General features: G+C 49.4%; 1 protein-coding gene across 1 annotated transcript in view; it reads left to right on the forward strand.

The window, feature by feature from the left end:
* LOC144175464 (uncharacterized) overlaps positions 1-13,178 on the forward strand; it is a 30,948-nt gene extending 17,770 nt beyond the window's left edge. The window contains exons 2-3 of the mRNA XM_077704558.1: positions 8,958-9,515; positions 13,170-13,178. Of these exons, the coding sequence (XP_077560684.1) occupies positions 8,958-9,515; positions 13,170-13,178 (567 nt within the window). The remainder of the gene's footprint in view (positions 1-8,957; positions 9,516-13,169) is intronic.
* Positions 13,179-21,614: the final 8,436 nt, after the last annotated feature.

The following is a 21,614-nucleotide window of genomic DNA, read 5'->3' on the forward strand; positions in this document are numbered from 1 at the left end:
TTATAATTGCGTAAATAAAGATGATTGGTTGAAATAAATTTTAAAAAACTAAAATATAAGAAAATAAAAAATAATTACGGGAAATTGCGAACGGTGCAACGCCCTGCATTTCCACAATATTGCAGACTTCGCGAAAGTTCCAAATGTAATCGTAGAATAACGCAAATAGAGATAATTTGTTGCGCAAAACTTTGAAGAAATAAAAATAACAAAAACTAAAATTTTAAATTACGGAAAATCTAAAACGTATACAGCATGGCATTTCCACAATAATGGACTAAGGCGTTGCGCTGCTGAGCACGATGTCGCGGGTTCGATTCCCGGCCGCGGCGGCCGCTTTTCTGATGGAGACGAAAAGCAAAAACGCACGTGTGTACGACATTTCGGCGCACGTTAAAGATCCCCAGGTGGTCAAAATTAATCCGGAGCCCTCCACTACGGCGCGCCTCATCGCCTGCGTTGCGTCGGCGCGTTAAACCCCACAATCAATCAACAATAATGGAGATTTCGTGAAAGTCTCACTTGTAATTGTTACAATTACGTAGATGGAGATAAATGTTTGAACAAGATTTAAAAAAAAATTAAGAAATAAGAAAAAATAAAATAATTACGAAAAATGGCAAAACGTGTAACTCCCTGTATTTCCACAATATTGGTGATTACGGGAACGTTCCAAATTGAATTGTTAGGATAACGTCAATGGAGATAGTGGGTCGAGCGAATTTCTGGAAAACTAAATAAAAATGAAGCATATAAGGAAATCACGGAAACTCAAAATTTATACCGGATGCAATTTCCACAGCAATTTAGATTTAGCGAAAGTTCCACGTGTACTAGCGAATGGAGGTAACTGGTCGAACGATATTTTGAAGAATAAAAAAATAAAAATAATCAAAAAGAATTACAGGAAATGGAGAACCCTGCATTTCATCATTAATGCCGATATTGGAAAAATTCCAAATGTAATCGTCAGAATAACCTCAATGGAGTAATTGGTCGAGCGGGAATTTGAAAAACTAATCAATAAAAAATTTTAAAAATCCGCTAAACGTCACAACGTCTACCGCATGGCAATTCAAGAATAATGTAGACTTCGCGATTGTTCCACCTGTATTTGTTATATTAGCGCAAAGGAAGATAATTTGTCGATGGAATTTTTTATAAATTAACAAATAAAGAAGCTTGATATGAAAAAATAATGGTAAGTGGGGAACCGTGGAACGCCCTGCATTTCCACAATAATGGAGATTTTGCAAAAGTTCTAAATGTACTCCTTATAGCAACGTAAATTGAGATAAGAGAATAGGGCGGGCAAAATTTCGAAGAAATAAAAAATAACAAAAATATAAAAAACGCACGGAAATTGGGAAAACGTTTAACGCATGGCATTTCTACAATACAGACGATTTCGCGAAAGTTTCCCCTGTAATCATTATAATAGCGTGATTGGAGTTAATTGGTTGGACACTATTTAGAAAAAACCAAAAGTTTGGATGGAAAAAACTCACACTAAAGACATGCGCCATAAGAATTATACGCGTGACTAGATAATTCTCTGAATTTCTCCAGAAGGTTTTGTCTTTAAGGAAGCCGTATAAGGGCACTTAAATCTTTAAATGTTTCCCTGGCCCACGCTCTGTTTCAGAGTATTGGGATTGACTGGAAAACTCGTAAATTTGCTTATTGTTTTAAGAACAAGTTGCACTCTTTTGTTCCTAGCTTGCATTTCCTTTACGAAAAAAGCATGCATTCTTGTACTCCCAATAGGAGCACCCGCAGTATGGATTGTACGCCAGTTTAGCACAGCCGCAGTAGGGCTTTTAACTTCTTCACTTCGAGGCAGGTAACCGACACGCGTGCGTGGTGGTTAAGGATGGCCAAAAGCCTACAGAAGAGGAGATATCTTGCGTATACAACGTTTATTACGCAGAAAGGCTTATGCAAGTGTGGGGAATGTCTAGAAGTTCATTTGATTGTAGCACAAATATTTACCTGGTATTCACAACAAGTTCAAAAGTTTTGGCCAAACAGCTCTTAAGGGCTATTGGTCTATAACTACTGGGGGAGGTTGGCGGTTTTCCGGGTTTTAAGAATGCTACAATAAAAGCTTTTTTCCAAGCTTCCGGCATTTTTTCCGATACCCAAATTTTGTTAACTTCAGGAGTGCTTCAACAGATGGACCCGAGAGATGTGCAAGCATTTCGTAATGTATTTCATCTGGCCCGGGGGCATTCTGCTTACCACCCAAAATAGCTCTTTTTAGTTCTTGGAGTGTAATTAACGCGTTGTGTGTTTCGTTTGTGCCACCGCATGTTGGAAGTCGTTGCTTCTCAGCTGTGTTTTTGTACTTCAAGAATGCTTGTGTATAGTGTACGGAACTCGCTACATTGGCGAAGTGCTCACCCAATATATCTGCCTGTTCTTCTATGTTTGTTTGCGCATCCGGTGCTGTTAAAAGTGGAAGTGTGGAGGGGGAGTACGTCTCGTATAGCTTATGAATTTGCTCCCATACCTTCTTTGATGTTACGGAGCTGTTTATGGACGAGACATAATTTTGCCATGAAGCACGACGTTTGGAATAATGCGGGATTTAGTAGAATTAGGCATCCGTGGAAGAATGCTGAATTGCCTGAATGACTTCATGACAAATCTTTCATTTCAAGTGCGCCTGGGCTCAACCTGTCGAGGAGTTTTGTACAGGAGAACGGGGTCCCTCAGGGCTGTATTCTTAGCAGAACACTGTCGTAAAAATGAACTCCATATCCAAAGTATTTCCAACGTCGAGTATGTATTCTGCCTATGTTGATGACCTTCAAAAGCTTGCACATTTTCCAATGTAACGACATGCGAGAGAAAATTACAGTTGAATATAAATAAATGGTTCCTAGTTTTCACCACACAAAACAGTCGCTATTCCTTTCTCACTCAAACGAGGCCTGCAGACCGACCCCACGCTGCACCTAAAAGAAAAATATTTACCAATACAAAGTGAACACAAATTTTTCGGCATAGCATTTCACAAAACACTCACTTTCTTACCTCACATCAATACCTTGAAAAAGAAAGCATCCCTATCTGTAAGTATACTTAAGGTTCTGTCACCCAACAATGGGGTTCCGACGGATCATGCCTTCCACAAGTTTATCACTCCGTCGTCCGCTTTTGCTTAGACTATGGTTGCATTGTGTATGGTCCAGCAAGGCAGTCCTACTTGAAACGACTGGATCCCGTACATAACTTGGGTTTACGTCTCTCATCTGGTGCATATTGGACATCCCCTATTAGCAGTCTTTATGTTGAAACCAATGAACCGTCACTTTCATACAGAAGAACCATGCTGGCATGCTCATACATCCTAAACATCCGTTCACTACCGAAACATCTGTGCTATCCCATAGTTACGAAATGCCCGTCTAGGACTCTGTTTATTAACAAACCCCAACCTATTAGACCATTGCTCCTTCGGTTTGAAGACAAATGCCAAGATCTTAGTATGCTAGACACGTTACCTGCGACTGCCCAAAAAACAAAACAACTTCCACCTTTGTATACATTCCCTCCTGTGTGCGATTTTACACTGATACACTTTCAAAAAAAGGAAACACCGCGGGAACACATATTACAGGAGGATTTGGTAGTAAACGAAAGTACAAAGCCTGCACGCCATTCTACACAGGCGCTTCCAAAACATCATGTTATGTTGGGAGTGCAATAATACAAGGCAAATGTAAGAAGGTGATCAGGCTACCTCAGTGGGTCGCAGTTTTCACAGCGCAATGGTATGCCATTGCTGTGGCTGTAGAAAGAATACGGAAGGAAAGCATTCAGAAAAGTGTTATCTACACATACTCGCTCAGCGCGATAACAGCCCCACATTACAAAAATGCAGCTCACCCATAATAGGCGACATAATACACAATTTAGTGACAGCAAAACAGGGACAGAAAGTTAAGTTGCGCTGGGTTCCGAGCCATGCTGGGATCAACGGTAACGAGAGAGCTGATGTATGTGCTTCACAGGCTGGTGGCAAAACAGTAACACAAGCACATATTCCTCATTGCGACTGTATGAAATTTGTACGGAGTAAACTGAGAGAAACATGGCAGTCCTCATGGGATAACTAAACAAACAACACACTTAACAAAGTTAAACCCACTCTAGCAGAGTAGGAATCAAGCAAATGCGAAGAACGCTTCACAGAAGTTATTTTATGTCGTCTCCGCATTAGACATACACATGTGACGCATAACGTTCTTCTCATGAAAGAAGATCAACCGAGATGTGAAAAATGCGACCAAGAGATAACAGTGAACAACATGTTACTCTCATGTACGAAATTTGAGGTCCAGAGAAAAAAGCATTTTGGGCGGTGCTACGATGAACACATTCCATTTAACCCCAGTCTACATTTAGGAGAAAACGCTGTTGTTAAAATTTCCTCCGTTTTTAGTTTTATAAAAGAAGCAGGGCTTTGAAACACGCTGTAACACTGTAATGTGCTGTAAGAATCAGGTATTACCCACAAAATACACAAAACCTTCTGTTTGGTGCATGATAGCCTAAGTTGCTTATGTCCCATAAAACACAACACAACACACTACACCAACTCCTGTCACAGCAGAACATGTGCCAAATGCGGCCAGCATGACCATCTTTCCGGCAACTGCACTGCAACCAACTTCACCTGAGTGAATTTTCAGGGTCAACCCGCAGCATACTTTCGTGCTTGTGAAAAGTTTCAACTTGACAAAAAACTCATTAATGTACAGGTAACAGAAAACATCACCTTCCCAGAGGCGCTAAACAGGTTCGCCTCTTTCCCCCTGGGGAGGTACGCCGACGCAGCTCGCCGGGGGGTGGGTGGAGCGGCGTCTGGTTTCGCCGGGGACCCAGTACCGAGAGTCGGGCTCGGTTCCGCCGCTCCCCCCCTCCACCAGGGTTTCCTCGGGCAGCCCAACCGGCCTCCGCACCGCTCACGGAGCCAGCAACGGCTTTGGTGGCGTCCACGTCCGTTGGGGATGCTGCTGCACCTATTGTTTCCTCCTCTTCACCGGCCCAAACCACACGCGAGGGCCCGGAGGAGATTGAGATGGAGGACATCGCAGTATGTCCCACTCCCGCCGCACCGCCTGTGCCAACCGAGGCGGTCCTGCCGCCCTCGGCGGTCGCGGCTCGAACAAAGAAGGGCACCAGTGAGGGTGCCAAGTATGGTGGGCCGGTCCGCCGGGTACCCCTTCCAAATCTGACGATGACATGGATCTGGGACCTTTATTGTTTTCTTCGCAGCGGAAGGAGCTGGTCCCTCCGTCTAAAGCTCCATAGATTGTTAAAAAACCCCTTCCAAGAGGCGAAGAACCGAAAGACCCTACATAAATAGTCACACTCTAGTAGCTCTGAACACTCAGTAATTGGAATAGAAAACATTGTTCAATTGAACTGCAGAGGCCTTCTGAATATTCTTGATGATGTGTACGAAATTCTGCATGCTAATCAGCCACGCATGATATGTGCCCAAAACACATTTTAATTCCAAACACACAAATTTGTTGAATAGTTACCTCGTATACAGAAAGAACTAGGATGGCTGCACCCACTCTTGTGGCGGTGTGGCCATAATCGCTCGGAAATTCTAGGCATGCCACCCTGTCGTTTTGAGCACTTTCCGTGAGGCTGTGGCAATTCGCCTAATAATATTATTTAGGTTGATAACGGTTTGCTCCCTATACATTCCTCCTAATTTTGCACTTTTGAGCTCCGACTTCGAGCCGCTGCTTGCAGCGCTGCCCGAACCATATATCCTCACAGGCAACCTTATTGCACACAATTGTTTTTGGGGCTCTACTCGCATGGATACCCAAGGTCGCCTGATCGAGCTTACATCTTCAGTAGCATGCCTTTTAAACAATAAACAGCGTACACACCATAACATAGGACACAACACATACTCATATCTTAACTTGCTTATTGGCTGCGTAGTTCTCTTTGCTCTTCTCGAGTGGGGTGTGGGCACTGACCCATATGGGAGTGACCACATCCCCGCCTCACTAACAAATAGAGGTAAAGGCCCACGCAGCCCATCTTCCCAGAACAGGTTCAATGAAGCAAGAACTAACTGCAATACATTTACAGAGACATCCAAACTACACTACACAACCATTAAACACCTACACATTAAAAAGCTTTCCAACTATTCACGGCGCACACCCTCGACACCGCCGAAAAGTCTGTCGGGTACCGAGGGGTCGCAGCGCAGCGCAAGAGAGAAAGTACCAGCGTGGCAGCCTTTCGGAATCGAACTGCCCGTGCCGTGCTGGCGCCCCAAGCACGCGCCGCTCGTTTCTTTATTCTCGTCTTTCATAGCCGGCGCCTTGGCGCCGGATAACAGCGCCAACCAGAGGGCGCTACACGGCCCCCCGCCCACACGGAATGTCGAACGTGACACGACGGCGAGGCAGGCGGGCGTTGGTTTTGGGGGCGAGCAGTGCAGTATTTAGGCCTGCGATGTCTGCGCGCAGTTCATTAGGTGGCGTCTCGAGGTAGGCCGGTTTGAGGCGGTCCAACGAGACGGCTTCTTCGCGGCCATTCAAGAGGATGGTGGCGGACTTCTGGGTCTTGTTAAGGACACTGTACGGCCCATCGTAGGAGGGGGTAAGAGGCGCCTTTACAGCGTCCCGCCTGAGGAAAACGTGTGTGTCGAAGACGCCACGTCGGTATGCAAAAGATGCGGTGGTCTGAAGACCGAGGTGGGACTGGTCGCAGGTGCTGCATGCAGTCCTGCAGGCATTGGAGGTACTCAAGCGGCTGGGGCGAGGCGGCCGTAGGGACAAACGAATCACAGGAAGCCGCAGGGGTGCGCCGTAGACAAGTTCAGCAGTTAAACAGCCGAGGTCGCGACGAAGGACGGCACGCAGGCCAAGAAACACTACAGGCAGGTGATCAACCCAGTGCTCTCTATCCAAGCGCGCAGTGAGAGCACTTTTTAGCTGGCGATGGAGCCGCTCAACGATGCCGTTGGCACAGGAATGGTATGCCGTGGTGCGGCAGTGTTTAGTGCCAAGCAAGCGGCTGAGGGAAGTGAACAGGGTACATTCAAACTGCCTGCCTCGATCCGTGGTTACAATGCCGGGGCTGCCGAAACGGCAAACCCATGTCGAAACGAAGGCTTTTGCGACCGTTTCTGCCGTGATGTCCGGAATTGGTACGGCTTCGGGCCAAAGGGTGAAGCGGTCAATCATTCTGAGAATGTACCGGCAGTCACGGGAGGGAGAAAATGGTCCGACCAAATCGAGATGCACGTGGTCAAAGCGACAGCTAGGTGGCAAAAAAGGCTGCGTTGGGGTCTTCGCATGGCGGGTCACCTTGGCTGTCTGACAAGCGAGGCACGAACGGGCCCACTGGCGGACATCAGTGTTGATGCTCGGCCAGACGTACCGCTGTGTAATGAGGCGCTGCGTGCCTCGGATGCTGGGGTGGCACATGTCGTGGAGCGAGTGAAACACAGCACGACAAAAGGCAGCCAGAACGAAGGGTCGAGGCGCCGCCGCTGACTTGTCACACCACAGTGCGCCAGGCACGAACGGATGAGGCACAAGTTGTAGACGAAGGGAACCCGGGTGGTCCCGCAGTGCTTGCAGCTCAGGGTCTTCAATCTGCGCCTGAGCTAGGCGTTCCCAGTCCACAGCAGACGCAGCACTGCTGATGGAGGTAATGCGTGAACGCGCGTCAGCAGCCTCGTTGTCGGTACCTTTGATGTGCCGAATGTCCGTCGTGAATTCCAAAATATAGGCGAGCTGACGGAGTTCCCGTGTGACGTACTTGGAGGAGTTTGTACGGAAAACGTACGCCAGAGGCTTATGGTCCGTGAGAACGTGATAGAACTGGCCCTCCAAAAAGTACCGGAAGAGCTCGATGGTGTCGTAAATGGCGAGCAGCTCACGACCGAAAACGCTGTAGCGCGTCTCGGCAGATTGGAGCTTCCGAGAGAAGAAACCCAGCGGGTTCCACTCGGAATCGATTCTCTGCTGGAGAACAGCGTCGATTGCAACGCTCGATGCATCCACCATGATGCGTGTGGGGACGTCGGTTCTCGGGTGGATGAGAAGCACCCAATCGGCGACGGCTTGTTTAGCAGCGTTGAAAGCGGCTTGAGCTTCGGGAGACTAGGAAATCGCGGATAAGGAGCTCTTGGTTGTGCGAAGAAGCTCAGTCAGTGTGTGCAGAAGTTCGGCGCAGTGGGGTATAAAGCGTCGCGAGAAATTCACCAGGCCCAGGAACTCAGGAGGCTGGCGTAGGTTGGTAGGTTCTTGGAAGTTTTTCACGGCTTGAACGTGAGAAGGTAAAGGGCGAATTCCCTAAGCCGAGATGTGCTGGCCCAGGAACTCGAGCACGGAAGTCCCGAAGACGCATTTCTGGGCGTTGACAACCAGGCCAAATTGTTGGAAGCGTTGAAAGAGTTCTCTGAGGTGACGCTCGTGATCTTGTGGAGTGGGACTCGTGACGAGGATATCGCGACGAGGATACCTTTGTCAGGTTGTGTTGGAACTTTCAATGACGATGAAGACGATGCAAGCACCACGCGCAACAGACGCATAGGAAGAAGATGAAGATGACCAAGTGAACGACGAGATGGCGGCTTTGAGAACGGTTACCTGTACATGATGTAAATATATTAGCTTTTTCTAGACGACGGCCTCCTCCATCGCCTCCCTGGATGTTTTCCACATGGTGCCGGAAACCCGGGATCTCACGACAAGGCCTGCCTCTTAGACGCCCGGAGCCGCGCAAGCCCTTTGAACCAAAGCGGCGCCGGCGACCTTTGCACCAGAATCCCCGGCCGCCAGCTGACCGCCATGGAACGGCTACTCCGACGTCGCCAAAGCCTCCGCTCTCAGCTTGACGGCGTAATTATCGAAGCGAAAGCAGCGTTGCGAGGGCAACCTGGACTTGCGGCGTCCTAGGTGAGCGTCCTGCTTGAACGAATCGAAGCGCTCCACCAGCAGATAAGGAAGCTCGACGACAGGATTTTCGACGAGACGGCAGACGACCTGCTGGATAACGAGACGTCGGACGCTGGCAAATATCGGGACAAGGTCGTGAACACGGCAGCGGCCCTGCGATTCAGGTTGCAAGACGCTACACGACCGTCGTGTTCCCAGACTGCGACCACCAGCAAGGCTAATTTGCCTCAGCTTGAGCTTCTAAAGTTCGACGGGAACCGGAGGAACTGGCAGCGCTTTCCGATGCAGTTCGCGTCGGCCGTGCGTAATAACGACGACCTGAGCACTGGGGACAAATTTCACTATTCGAACATCCTCCTTACCGGAGCTGCCGCATCGGCCATCTCTGGACTCCAGGCCAGCGAGGAGTGTTACAAAGACGCCATCAACATCCTAAAAAAGCGCTTCAGTGACGAAAGGCTCATCGTTCAAGATCACCTCAGAGGCCTTCTGGACTTGAAATCAGTTTCGTCTTCTTCGAACATGCATCAACTTCGACGCCTATACGACGAGGTTCAAGTACGCGTACGAAGTTTGAAGGCACTTGGTATTAGTACTGGTAATTACTGCCTAATGCTACGAGAGATCCTCCTCAGAGTGCTGCCATGCGACATGGTTCTGAAGTTTCACGAGCGCTTCAGCCCACCTACACCTTCAACAACGGCATCCACCTCACTTGAAGTAATAAGGGACCATCAAAACCAGACAGCACAGCCCGAAGAAGAGCTTCAGCAGCTTCTCCAGTTCATCGACCATCAAGTTCAGTGTCGAGAAGCCGTGGAGCGCCTATCAGGAGTAAGGACCTCAGACGTCGCTGTGACCCCAGAAGAGCCACCTAGAAAACAGCAACGCTGTGACGTACATACCATGTCGGCTCTACACCTTTCAGCGAACAACACTCAGCGGTGCCTGTTCTGCATGTCCAGAAAGCATCGTTCAGAGGTCTGCGACTTCGATGAATGGAACCTCACGCGAAAAAAACAGCTGCTCACAAAGGAAGGTCAATGCTTCTCGTGTCTGAAGAAAGGCCACTTGTCCAAGGACTGCCGACGTCGACTACGGTGCGGCAAGTGTGCTCAAAAGCATGCAACCACCATGTGCCCGGCAGACGGCCAGAGCAGCCGCAACGTTGCCTTTACACCGGTCAGCCTGTTTTCTCGGCACACTGGCCCCACGCCACGCTCCCCCTCCAAACTTTGACAGCAACAGCCGTGGACTCCGCATCCTCGGGACGCCACCGAATTCTTTTCGATGGCGGAAGCCAACGAAGTTTCATCAATGCAGACGCGTCCAAGAAACTAGGATGCGAGTTTTAAGGAGAGGAAACTTTGACTGTGGAGGTCTTCGAAGGACAAAAACTGGTGGGAACCTTTCGAAAAGTACGCCTGCTCATCGTTGTGGAAAATACAGAAAGCCCCGTGCAGATTGAAGCACTTGAAATTGTGGCGATATGCAACGAGCATATTCCTATACCGAATGAACAAGTAATCGAGATGATGAGAGAAATGCAATTGTGCGCACGTGCCCTCAGCGCATAACGACTTGGCAAAATGAAAACATCGATTGTTATTGGTGCGGACCACTGCTGGAGTCCAGTAACCGGTCATGTAAAACCCCTGACCACGACACTAAAAGCAGTGGGAACACTGCTAGCCTGGACGGTCCCAGGACCAATGCCAATAGGAGGCAACAGAACTCACTGTGCCGTGCTTACAGCGACGGTGAAAGCCAACGAGGAATTGAAAGTTCTAAACCGTGACTCAGTCTTTAAAATAATCGGCATAAAGTACCAGGATGAACAAAGCTCGGACACCGAACCGGTATTGGCACGGTTTGGAAAAGCACTCCCAAAGATGGACGAAGGACATGAGGTTGAGCTCCCGTGGAAAGCAGCGGTTTGCCCGGCGGATCACCTTGGCGTTACGAAGATGGGGCTCCAGACCCTAACAAATCATCGGAGCAGAGATGGCAAGCCCACAAAGAATGATGAAGAAACGATCCTAACATGCTTAGATGAAAGAATCACTGAAGTGCAGCGGGCAGAGCATCATCTCGTTGTAGCGGAAGAGGATCACTTGACGTAAAGGCGAACTCTATAAGCAAGAAGCATCTTTTCTCTCATACTCCAATAGACAAGTTGCGACTCTTCGTTGACGGCGACGATTTATTGCGAGGTCGGTGAAAGGCATCCACCTGCAACACATATGGAGCAGAGTTCCCGACACTTCTACCGAAGAACGCGCATTTTTCAACAATCGTGACCCAGCACGCCCACGAACAGATTCTGCATGAAGGAGTACCAGACTTCCTGGCCCATGCTCACCGCATGTTTCGAACGACACGCACCAGACAACTAGTTAACAAGAAGCCTCGACGAGGATTTTCTTCCGAACGTTTGGGTTCAAAGCCCCGAGTGAAAGAAACGTTCAACTCTGGCCCACTTACGCCATCTGTCGGCAGGGGAGAGTGTTGGAACTTCTTTCTCTTCTGCGCTGTAGCAGATGACACTTATCATCATTATCATTAATCTGACCAACACGGGCTGAGCGGTGGCACGCGCTGGCGCTCCACTCGCACCAGTTCGATAAAAGCCCTAATTATCATCACACGTGTGCTCTCTGCTCCCTCTCGACGGCTTGGCAGCCGGAGGACCTCGAGGTCCATACATGGTGCCGAAACCCGGGACGCCAAGTGACATGACTAGGTGAGCCATGCAGCGGAATTCAATCCTTCGACCGCCATGCTCACCCCGAAGCGAGGAGGAGGCGTCGAGACAGCGGAAGCGGCTCCGGATTGCCCAGAACAGCCTTCTCGAATTCCATCGAAAGCTTATCGCTGAACTCACGCCCACTCTTGAGAAGGCCAGAGACGTCGGGGCCACTGTTTCGATTGCGAGGCTCCAATACAGCGTCGACCCCTCGGGTACTGTACACCGTTTCGGCTTGAGGGACGCCGCAAAATTCCGCACATCTGCAAGCAAGACATCATAAAAAGGCGCTGCCGCTATCATAATGACGTCGAACACTCACCAGGCCACTACACCGATTCGGAAGCAGAGGAAACCTGGAGGACATTGTGTTAGGCGCAAACGCAAAACTTCACTGAAAGTACATCAAAAATCAGTTCGCTTTGCGGACCACGCGAACTGTTATGCCCCTGGGTCATCCCTTGACGTAGCCGTTATGGAAAAACACAGATCAGAGGTTAGAAGAAAGGCAAAGAGAAGAAGAAAGCGAAGACCGAAGATCAGGAAAAAGAATGAAATTAGACATCGGCTGGATACGAACGAGAGACTGACTAAGTATCTTCGCTGCAAGACTAGGTTACAGAACATTAATGTTTGTTGACAGTAGCTACAAGACTGCTTCATCTCGCTTACACGAACTCTTGTGGGGCGGGAGAATGTTCGAACTTTCAATCACGATGAAGGCGATGCAAGCACCACGCGCAACAGACGCATAGAAAGATGATGAAGACGACCAGGCGAGGCGACGAGATGGCTACTTTGAGAAAGGTTGCCTGTACATAATGTAAATATATTAGATGCAGAGCATCTGATTCTTTCGCCTTGTCCCTCCGGCGACCTCGTCGTCGGCGTTGTCCGCCCCTCCCCCATTCTCCTCGCCGCGCCAGCTGCGCTCTCCGCCGCTCACCCCCTCTCCTCTCCAACAGCGAACACTCTCTCGGGACGGGCATTGGATTGGATTCGATTGATTGGCTTGGATTGGATTGGACTGGCTTGGCTTGGCTTGGCTTGGCTTGGCTTGAATTGGATTGGATTTGGATTGGATTGGATTTAAGTGGATTGTGTTGGATTTTGTTGCGTCATAGCCGCGGCACGTTGCGTCATAGCCGCGGCAGACGCGCTGGGGCCGGCGCATGTGCAATACTCTCTCTTCCGTGGTTTCCTCTCCTTCGGGCGCGCTGCGCGTATAACTGGTGTGCCGTTCTCCGGCGAAGCAACTTCCACGCTTGGCTCAAACACCTAGAGTCCACGCCGCTGGGACGACTGGGACCGGCTTACGCAGTCCCCTCAACGTTATGCGCGCTACAAAACGCGGTCCCTTCGCCGCTCCGCCTATGCGTCGCATCTACACAGGGGTTCCCGCGAGGGGAGGTGGGAGTTTTCTAGACGACGGCCTCCTCCCATGCCTCCCTGGACGTCTTCCGCAGGTGGCATGACGAAGAAACTTCCCGCCATGTTTTCTTTTATTTAGAAGATATGGCCCGAACGTGGCTTGAGCATCATGAAAGCTCCCTAACCGACTGAACACTCTTTAGAGCGACTTCCTCAAAAAATTGGCTACCGTCATTCGGAAAGAACGAGCCGCTCTTCTGTTGAAATCGCGCACGCCACAACCCAACGAAGGGGTTGTGATCTTCGTCGAGGAAATGAGGCAACTATTTCGCCGCGCGGACCCCGAAATGACGGAAGAAAAGAAGCTACGCTGCTTAATGCGCGGTGCTAAGGAGGAACTGTTTGCTGGACTTGCCCGCAACCCGCCCAAAACCGTCGCCGAATTCGTGACCGAAGCCACTACAATTGAGAAGGCCCTCGAAATGCGTGCTAAGCAGTATGACCACCACTTTGTTGCCGCGCCAATTCGAAGTACGTGGACAACATGCGGATTCCGGCTGATAGCCTACGCGACACCATCCGCGCAGTAGTGACAGAGGAGCTGCGGAAACTTCACCCCACGCCACCGCAGCCCCAAGTCGCTTCCCTTGCCGACGTGATTAGGGAAGAAGTGCAAGGAGCGTTGGGAACTCCTGCGCCATCCGAAGTGCCCCGCGAGCCACAAGCTATGGCATACTCTCCGGCTGTTCGTCGACCCCACCCTGCTCCAACACGTCTTCAACAGGCCCCTCTATACCGCCGCTCACTGTCGCCCACCCGACCCCTAGTAGTCCGAAACCAGACGCCGAGGAAGACGGACGTATGGTGCACTCCCGATGATCGTCCTTTGTGCTACCACTGCGGAGAAGCCGACCACATCTACCGTTGCTGTCCATACAAGAGACTTTATCGACGCACCTCGCCCTCTCCCTGGCCAAGGACCACGTGAGGTAGACGAATATCTATCTCAAACCAGCGGTGGACCACCTCGTTTCAACCGTTCGCCGTCGCCCTTCCCATACGAGTCGCTGAACCACCGTAGCAATGCTGACTTTGCACGCGGAAGGTCCCCCAGCCCACGCAGAGGAAGCGAATGACAGCCACTTTCTGGAGGTTAAGTTGCACAACGGCCGAAAAATGAAAACCTTCCAATGACGCAAGGGCGCGCCGAACGCCCTGACGAGACTCCCGAACACAACGACAGCTACACAGCGCGACGCGTACCCAACAAGACCAAGACAGCTTCTGAGAAGACGATGACAATGACGACGCATAGTGCCCGACCGTCAACACGCACAAGGCGAGATACGACGCCCCGACGCACCCGCAACTCGAGGAATCGAGGAAGGCGGCGTCAGACGTCCAGTTGTCGATCGATGGCTTTGATGTAGTCGCCCTCATCTACACAGGAGCCGACTACTCGGTAATGAGTGGATCATTCGCGTCTAAGCTTAAGAACGTTACGACAAAATCGGACGGTCCGCATTCACGCACAGCAGGAGGCCATCTCGTAACGCCAAGTGGAATGTGCACATCACGCGTCACCATAGGCGGCACCACGTACCCTGCTGCGTTCGTCAGTTTGCCTAACTGCTCCCGCGACGTAATTTTCGGAATGAACTTTTTGACGGACCATGGCGCAATAATATATCTGCAGACAAGTCGATAACTTTTTCCTCCGACCACTCCACAACGCCGCAACCAAATCCCGATCACCTTGCTCCCGTAAGGATCGCTGACGATCACATCACCCTGGCACCCCGCGCAAGCTTAATGCTTGCCGTCTACTGTGAGGATGCTGCTCCTCACATCGACGGTATCATAGAGAGTGACCAGAGCTTGCTTCTCAACTACGGTGTCTGCGTCGCAAGAGGCATTACGCGCTTTAAGCAATGCAAATGCAACGTTTTGGCCACCAATTTCACCGAGAATTAACAGCATCTAAACAAGGGCACTGCAATTTTGTTCCTCGTAGAAACGCAAGAAGCAAGTCAAGTCATCCAGGTTGCCAACTTTCAACGCGCACGCGTAGATGTTTCCCAGCTACCGCATCTTTTAACGTGAACCTGGCGCTGCTGCAAGCAAATCGGGACAAATTATTAGAATTGCTGCGTCGCTACAGCAAGTGTCTTTCGTCGAACGCAAAACTACTTCAGGCACCTCTAGCGAAGCACTGAGTTATAACCGAAGATGGAGCCCGACCTACCCGACAGTGACCGTACCGCGTCTCTTCACACGAGCGGGAAGCCATCCGGACTCAAGTCAACGACATGCTCAGCGACGACCTCATACAGCCATCCAAAAGCCCCTGCGCTGCGCAGGTCGTACTCGTAAAGAAAAAAGACAGCACATTAAGGTGCTGCGATGACTACCAGCGACTGAACTAAATCACCAAAAAGGACGTGTACCCCCTGCCACGAATCGACGACGCCCTCGACCACCTCTGCCATGCGAAGCACTTCTCATTGATGGATCTGAAGACCGGCTACTGACAAACTGAAGTGGACGAGAGACACCGAGAGAAGACTGCATTTATAAGACGGCCTATACGAGTTGAAGGTGATGCCTTTTGGGATGTGCACGGTGCGAGCGACGTTTCGAAGAGTCATGGACACTCTGCTAACTGGCTTGAAGTGGCACACTTGCCTCGTATGCCTCGAAGACGTCCTGATATTCGCCCGGACTTTCGACGAGCACCTTGCAAGGTTGGAGTCTGTACTCGAGGCAATTCGTACGTCGGGGTTAACGCTAAAGACTGAAAAGTGCCGTTTTGCGTATCAGGAACTCAAGTTCTTGGGCCACGTTGTCAACATCGCTGGAGTCCCACTTGGCCCGTCAAAAACTTCAGCCATTGTGAACTTCCAAATGCCGAAAGACAAGAAAGGCGTGCAGAGATTTTTCGGAGTATCCGCATACTACCGGCGCTTCGTGGGAAATATCGCACGTATTTCAGAGCCACTTACACGCTTCACGAAAGGTAGCATCCCTTTTAACGGGGAAAACAACCAAGAAAAAGCATTCTCCGAGCTGCAAAAACACCTGCAAAGCCCGCCCGTGCTCGCTCCTTTCGACGAAAACGCCGAAACAGAAATGCACACGGACCCCAGTGATATAGGCTTGGGTACCGTCTCCGTCGAAAAGTGAAGCGGTTGCCAAAAAGTAATCGCCTATGCCAGACGTGGTCTGTCAAAGGAGGAAAAAAACTGCTCTGCCTCCGAGAAAGAGTGCCTGGCTATCATATGGGCCATTTCAAAATTTCGCCCATACATGTATGGTAGACCCTTGAGGGTTCTCGCAAGCCACCATGGGCTGTGTTGGCTCGCCAATTTGAAGGACCCCTCTGGCCGTCATGGGCGGTGGAGCTTGCGCCTGCAAGAGTTCGACGTTACAATCGTCTATAAATCCGGCAGGAAAAACTACGACGCCGACTGCCTGTCCCGCGCCCCCGTCGACCCACCACCACAAGACTCGGATAAAGACAGCGCGTTCTTCGGAATCGTGACCGAGAGCGCCCTTGCCGCGCAGCAGCATGCCGACCCCGACTTACGCGTCATAATCGACTACCTCAAAAGATGCAATGTCGTTGTGCCTAGGACCTTCAAACGCAACCTACCGGCATTCATCCTGAAAACCTCCATCCTTTCGAAGAATTTCAGCCCCGTAACGAGAACGAATTATCTTCTTCTCATCCCCACAGACTTCGTGACGAAATTTTGGAAGCGTGCCACGACGACCCGTCTTCCGGACATCTCGGCACAGCTCGGCACAGCTCGCACAGCTCGCACCCCGCCTTACATCCGACGTCACCCACTACGTAAGAAGCTGTCGGGACTGCCAGCGACTAAAAACGCCACCGACGAGACCTGCCGGACTTCTGCAGCCACTTGCCGTCTCGTCTAGACCCTTCCAACAGAGTTGAATGGACCTTTTGGGCCCGTTCCTTACGTCCGGATCCAAGAACAAGTGGATTGTCGTAGCGACAGACTACATGACGCGCTACCCAGACACCGCTGCTCTTCCGAATGGGACGGCACAAGATGTCACCAAATGCTTCATGAACCCAGTTGTGTTGTGGCGTGGAGCCCCCAAACTCCTAATCACGGACCGCGGAACGGCCTTCACTGCGGAGCTCATACAAGGAATCTTACTCTACAACAACACGGATCACCGAAAAACGATGGTGTACCACCCCCAAACGAACGGACTACCGGAATGTCTGTACAAGACGACCGCGGATATGCTGTCTATGTACGACGGCGTTGAACATGAGACTTGGGATGAAGTCCTTCCGTATATCACGTTTGCGTACAATACAACGAACCAGGAAACTACGCAGATGACACCGTTCGAGCTTGTCTACGGAAGACGGCCGACTATGATGCTCCACGCCATGCTTCCGCACGTAGATGACGACAACCTCAACGCCGTCGTCCAAGGAAACTTTGAACGTGTGGAGGAGGCCCGCTAGCGCGCTCGAATTTGTATAACGGAACAGCAGCTGGTGGATGCCGGACGCTACAATCTCAGACAGCGACAGGCCGAGTGCCACCCTGGGAATCGTGTGTGGGTTTGGACTCCCATTCGACGACGCGGACTCTGTGAGAAGCTTCTGCGACGGTATTTCGGACCCTACCCTATTCTCCGACGTGTTGGCCAACTTATCTGCGAGGTGGTCCTCGATGGTGATTAGGCCCATCACGACGACGCACCCGGCCCGAAGTCGTCCTCGTGGTTCGCCTCAAACCTCACTGCTCAAGATGATGAACTTTGTTCTTGTTGTTTGCTCAGACTTTCATTTTCTTTTAGCTTCGGGTTGATGTGCTCTTAGAGGTGTAGTAATATCGTAAACCATGCATTTGGTTTGTTTATTTATGCTTTGTTTTTACTGCCCGGCTGCGCCCGGCGCTGTTATGTGTCCCAAGGGAAGCGCACGTTCCATTCTTTATTTTTATGCCGCACGGGTTATCTCATTCGGATAAGGAGGGCATTTCGCCCGTACGTCAACTGTCCGTGAATAATCTTCTTTGATCTAGAATGTTCTGGATGTAAATCGACGTTTCGAGAAACACTCGCGCCGAAAGATGAAAGCCAGCAAAGAAGACGCCACGGCATTCCTTCTATCTCCGACGCTCCCCTACGAGCGTCACTTCGTTGACTGTTGCTTCACCGCCTGTGTACTTTCTAAGTTGTTAAGTGAGCGCAAGTTTGCTCCAATAAATGTGCTTTTCCTTCAAGGCGACTGCCTCATCTCTACTTCGTTCATGATGCGGAGATTATTCCGTTCTGCGAATTCGACGAGTTGGCCCCCCTGCAACAGCCCAGACCATAGTTTCCAACTGCTTTGTCTCCAGTCTGATTATTTCCAACTTTAGTGTAGAAGTCTTCCATGAACCCTGTATGGTGTGTTTTTACTTCAGCCATTGCCGATTACAAATCTTCCTAGAAGCGCTCAACTAGCTGATTGCCGTGGCTGGATTTAGGCGCGTAGCCCTGTACTACCTTGTTTTTGTACCACTTATTAGGCCTAATTACAAGACCGGCTACCCTTTGTAGTGCTATAGTATTCGTGTATGTTGCCAGCTATGCTTTTATTGACTAGAAATGCCACTCCCAGTTCTCTTCTGTTAACCATACCACGGTAACATAGGACTTGTTCATTTATCGGATTTGTAAAGGCTTTACCTGTCCTCCTAACCTCACTAAGCCCTATTACACCCCATTTACTTGCCTCTAAATTCTCGAACAACACCTCTACACTCGCTCCGCTAGATAAATTTCTTGTGTTGAACGTTGCCAGGTTCGCATCCGAATAGCGGCCTGTCCAATCCAGGGATTCTTAGCAGCCTCGCCTGCGTCGCAGGTCTGACCACCTCCGTGGTAATTTGCTTCGCAGCCACTGGAGACTGAGGGTCGTGGGTTAATTAGCGTATTCATGGGAGGGTATGGCCATTACTATACCAGGCTGGCCAATTCTGCTCTGGTGATGGAGTTCGTTACCGGCAATGGTCGCCGAGGTCAGCCCGCACCCCGAGCCTCATTTTACAATTCCATAAACATTGATTTTTTTCCTTTTTTGCTAATTCTCCAGCACCGGAATTCGAACCACGGTCCTTCTTCACGTGAGGCGCATGCTCTACTTCTACGCCCCTCTACGCTTAGGAGAGCTTTACACATACCAAAGTTCTAAAAACGAAAAAAATGTTTAATAGTAATACAACTCGCAAACGTACAGTATGCACAAAAAACACTTATTTTATTAATATTGACAAAATTCAGAAAGAGCATATAGCTCATGGCAGGCCACAATACCGATTCCCACTGTAAGACATTTTATCCAGTTTATTTTGTTTTCACACGTTCCAAAGATCTACCCCGTAGTCTTTCTTGGCAAAATAGCGCCTACACGTACCCACACAAAACTTAACATAACTTCTTGCTTGTTCCTTCTAGCTTCAAGGGAAGAGCCTTCCTTGTTGACAGAAGTGCTCGTTGTGTAAATGGGAATGACACCTTAAAATTAAGTTTATCGCTTGAGAGCCTTTGCTTTCGAGCTTTTTCCAGAGCAGCCGCAAGTTTCTGGCGACTCCTAAACTGTACAGCGGTGTTCTTGCTTTCCAAATTGCCTGATACAAGAGCTCTATGACACGCTTCCATTTCAAAGGGCGAAATAGGTTCTCGGAATCTTCGATGTGCTTAAGCGGGTTGTCTATACGGCTATCTCGTATACCTGGTATTCCTAAATTGGCATTTTGATAGTATTGTTCGCAATGCGCAATCCATCTTTCAATTCAATCCCCTTTCAGCTAAACAATTACAGCATTTTTTTAAGTAGCTAGTTGTGCAGGCAGCGTTTGTTCTCTAGAGCGTACTAGCAGCTGTAAAACATCCAAGCCTTTTTATCAAAAAAAGTGACGCAGGCCTATATATCCAGAATGCACGCAAATGGGTCTCAAGTCCTTTTTTGTCTTTCATAACAGCAGCTGCGTTCTCTTTTGTGAGTCTAACATATCAAAAAGCAAATACCACACAGCACAGATACTCCAGTGAGAAGAGTGACGCCAATGTATGAGTGCCTTGAGATGATAGCAAGAACACCAAAAGACATGCAGCAAAAAAAACAGGGTAATGTATTGCGTGTGTCTGCGTCGCTCAAGACAACAGAGGCTGGTGCAGAGACACTATCATTACTTCGTATTGTCCACCTGTGGCACTGATTATGTCGTCTGCTGCTGATGTAACTGGTGCTACGTTAACAGGCAGGATATCAACGCCCAGTTTGCGACCGTAGCCAGCCGAAGATGGCGCTATGGTTTCACCTACGCCTGCGGTGATGTCCAATGATTATCACTTCCAGAAAAGTAGAACAGCATCACACTTAGAGCCACAATAATGGAGTGAATGCCGTTGCGGCAGCGAAGAAGAAGAAAATCGGCTTAAGTCGTGGATTAAAGCTTCGCGATGGTCGTGAGAATTGCGTACAGCTTTGCTTCCTTCAAGTCTTATTAGTTAGCTCGAGCTTCCTTCATGTTTTTTTACGCTGCGTTTATTTTCCCATGAGCTCCTCCGCTTAATTCTTGCTTTTTGGAGGGCCCTGCTGATGCAATTGGTCTCGGGGAAGTATCTAAGCGTTTGTAGCACGAAACCCTTTTAAAAACCCTGCCTTTCTGCAGCCAAGGTAAAGGCAGCCCAGTTACGAATTGAATGATAATAAATATTCCAATATTTGCAAAAGTGCAGGGAAATGTACCAAATTATTCTGATTAGTGACTCCACGTAAAAACAAAATAAACGTTTGTTATTGCCAAGCTGTGTTTTAATTCTTCTTTGATTTACAGCGCAGCATGAAAGGACGAAGCGAAAATTATACGCACAGGCGCTGTACGTTCAACTACGTTTACTGCTGTACCGTCCACAACAATGCCAAAAAAAGTGTAACCTTCCCTTCTGCCAGGTTATTGGCAAAGGAAATCGCCTCATTATATCCACTGTAAGAGAATGACGGCAGTGCTGAAATGACAGTTTTATTTCTTTCTTGCGGTGTGCTACCTTGCAATTTTCTTGCTGGCATGCTACTTTTGCAATATTCATATACATGTCACAACAAATAACTAAGTGGAAGCAGTTGCACCAACATTCAGAGCTATTCAGTCTCGTCTTTCCTTTGCCCTCGTTCGTTAATCATTCAATTTACGACGGAGGCAGTAATTCGACCAAATATGTGTTTTTGAGGCTCAAATTGCTGCACAGCTGCCCCGGGCGCGTATTCCCAAACCATATCCTGTAGGGGCCCAGGCCAACCACACCCCCTAAGCAGGGGCGCAGCCAATGACGTTAAAAAAATAGCAATTTTTTAACCTCCTTGGACGCAGCACCGTGACGTCTCTACCTATATGTGCGAGACTTCATGCGATGTGCATTTTTTCTTTATCTCCCCTCCCCTCGTTTCGGCTGCTTTGCAAGCGGCCGATGGTTCAGTAGCTGTACAATCAGTAGTTGTACAA

The sequence above is a fragment of the Haemaphysalis longicornis genome, unplaced genomic scaffold (genome assembly GCF_048455015.1).
Source record: "Haemaphysalis longicornis isolate Haplotype H1 unplaced genomic scaffold, Haemaphysalis longicornis Haplotype H1 scaffold_3, whole genome shotgun sequence".
Classification (NCBI taxonomy): domain Eukaryota; kingdom Metazoa; phylum Arthropoda; class Arachnida; order Ixodida; family Ixodidae; genus Haemaphysalis; species Haemaphysalis longicornis.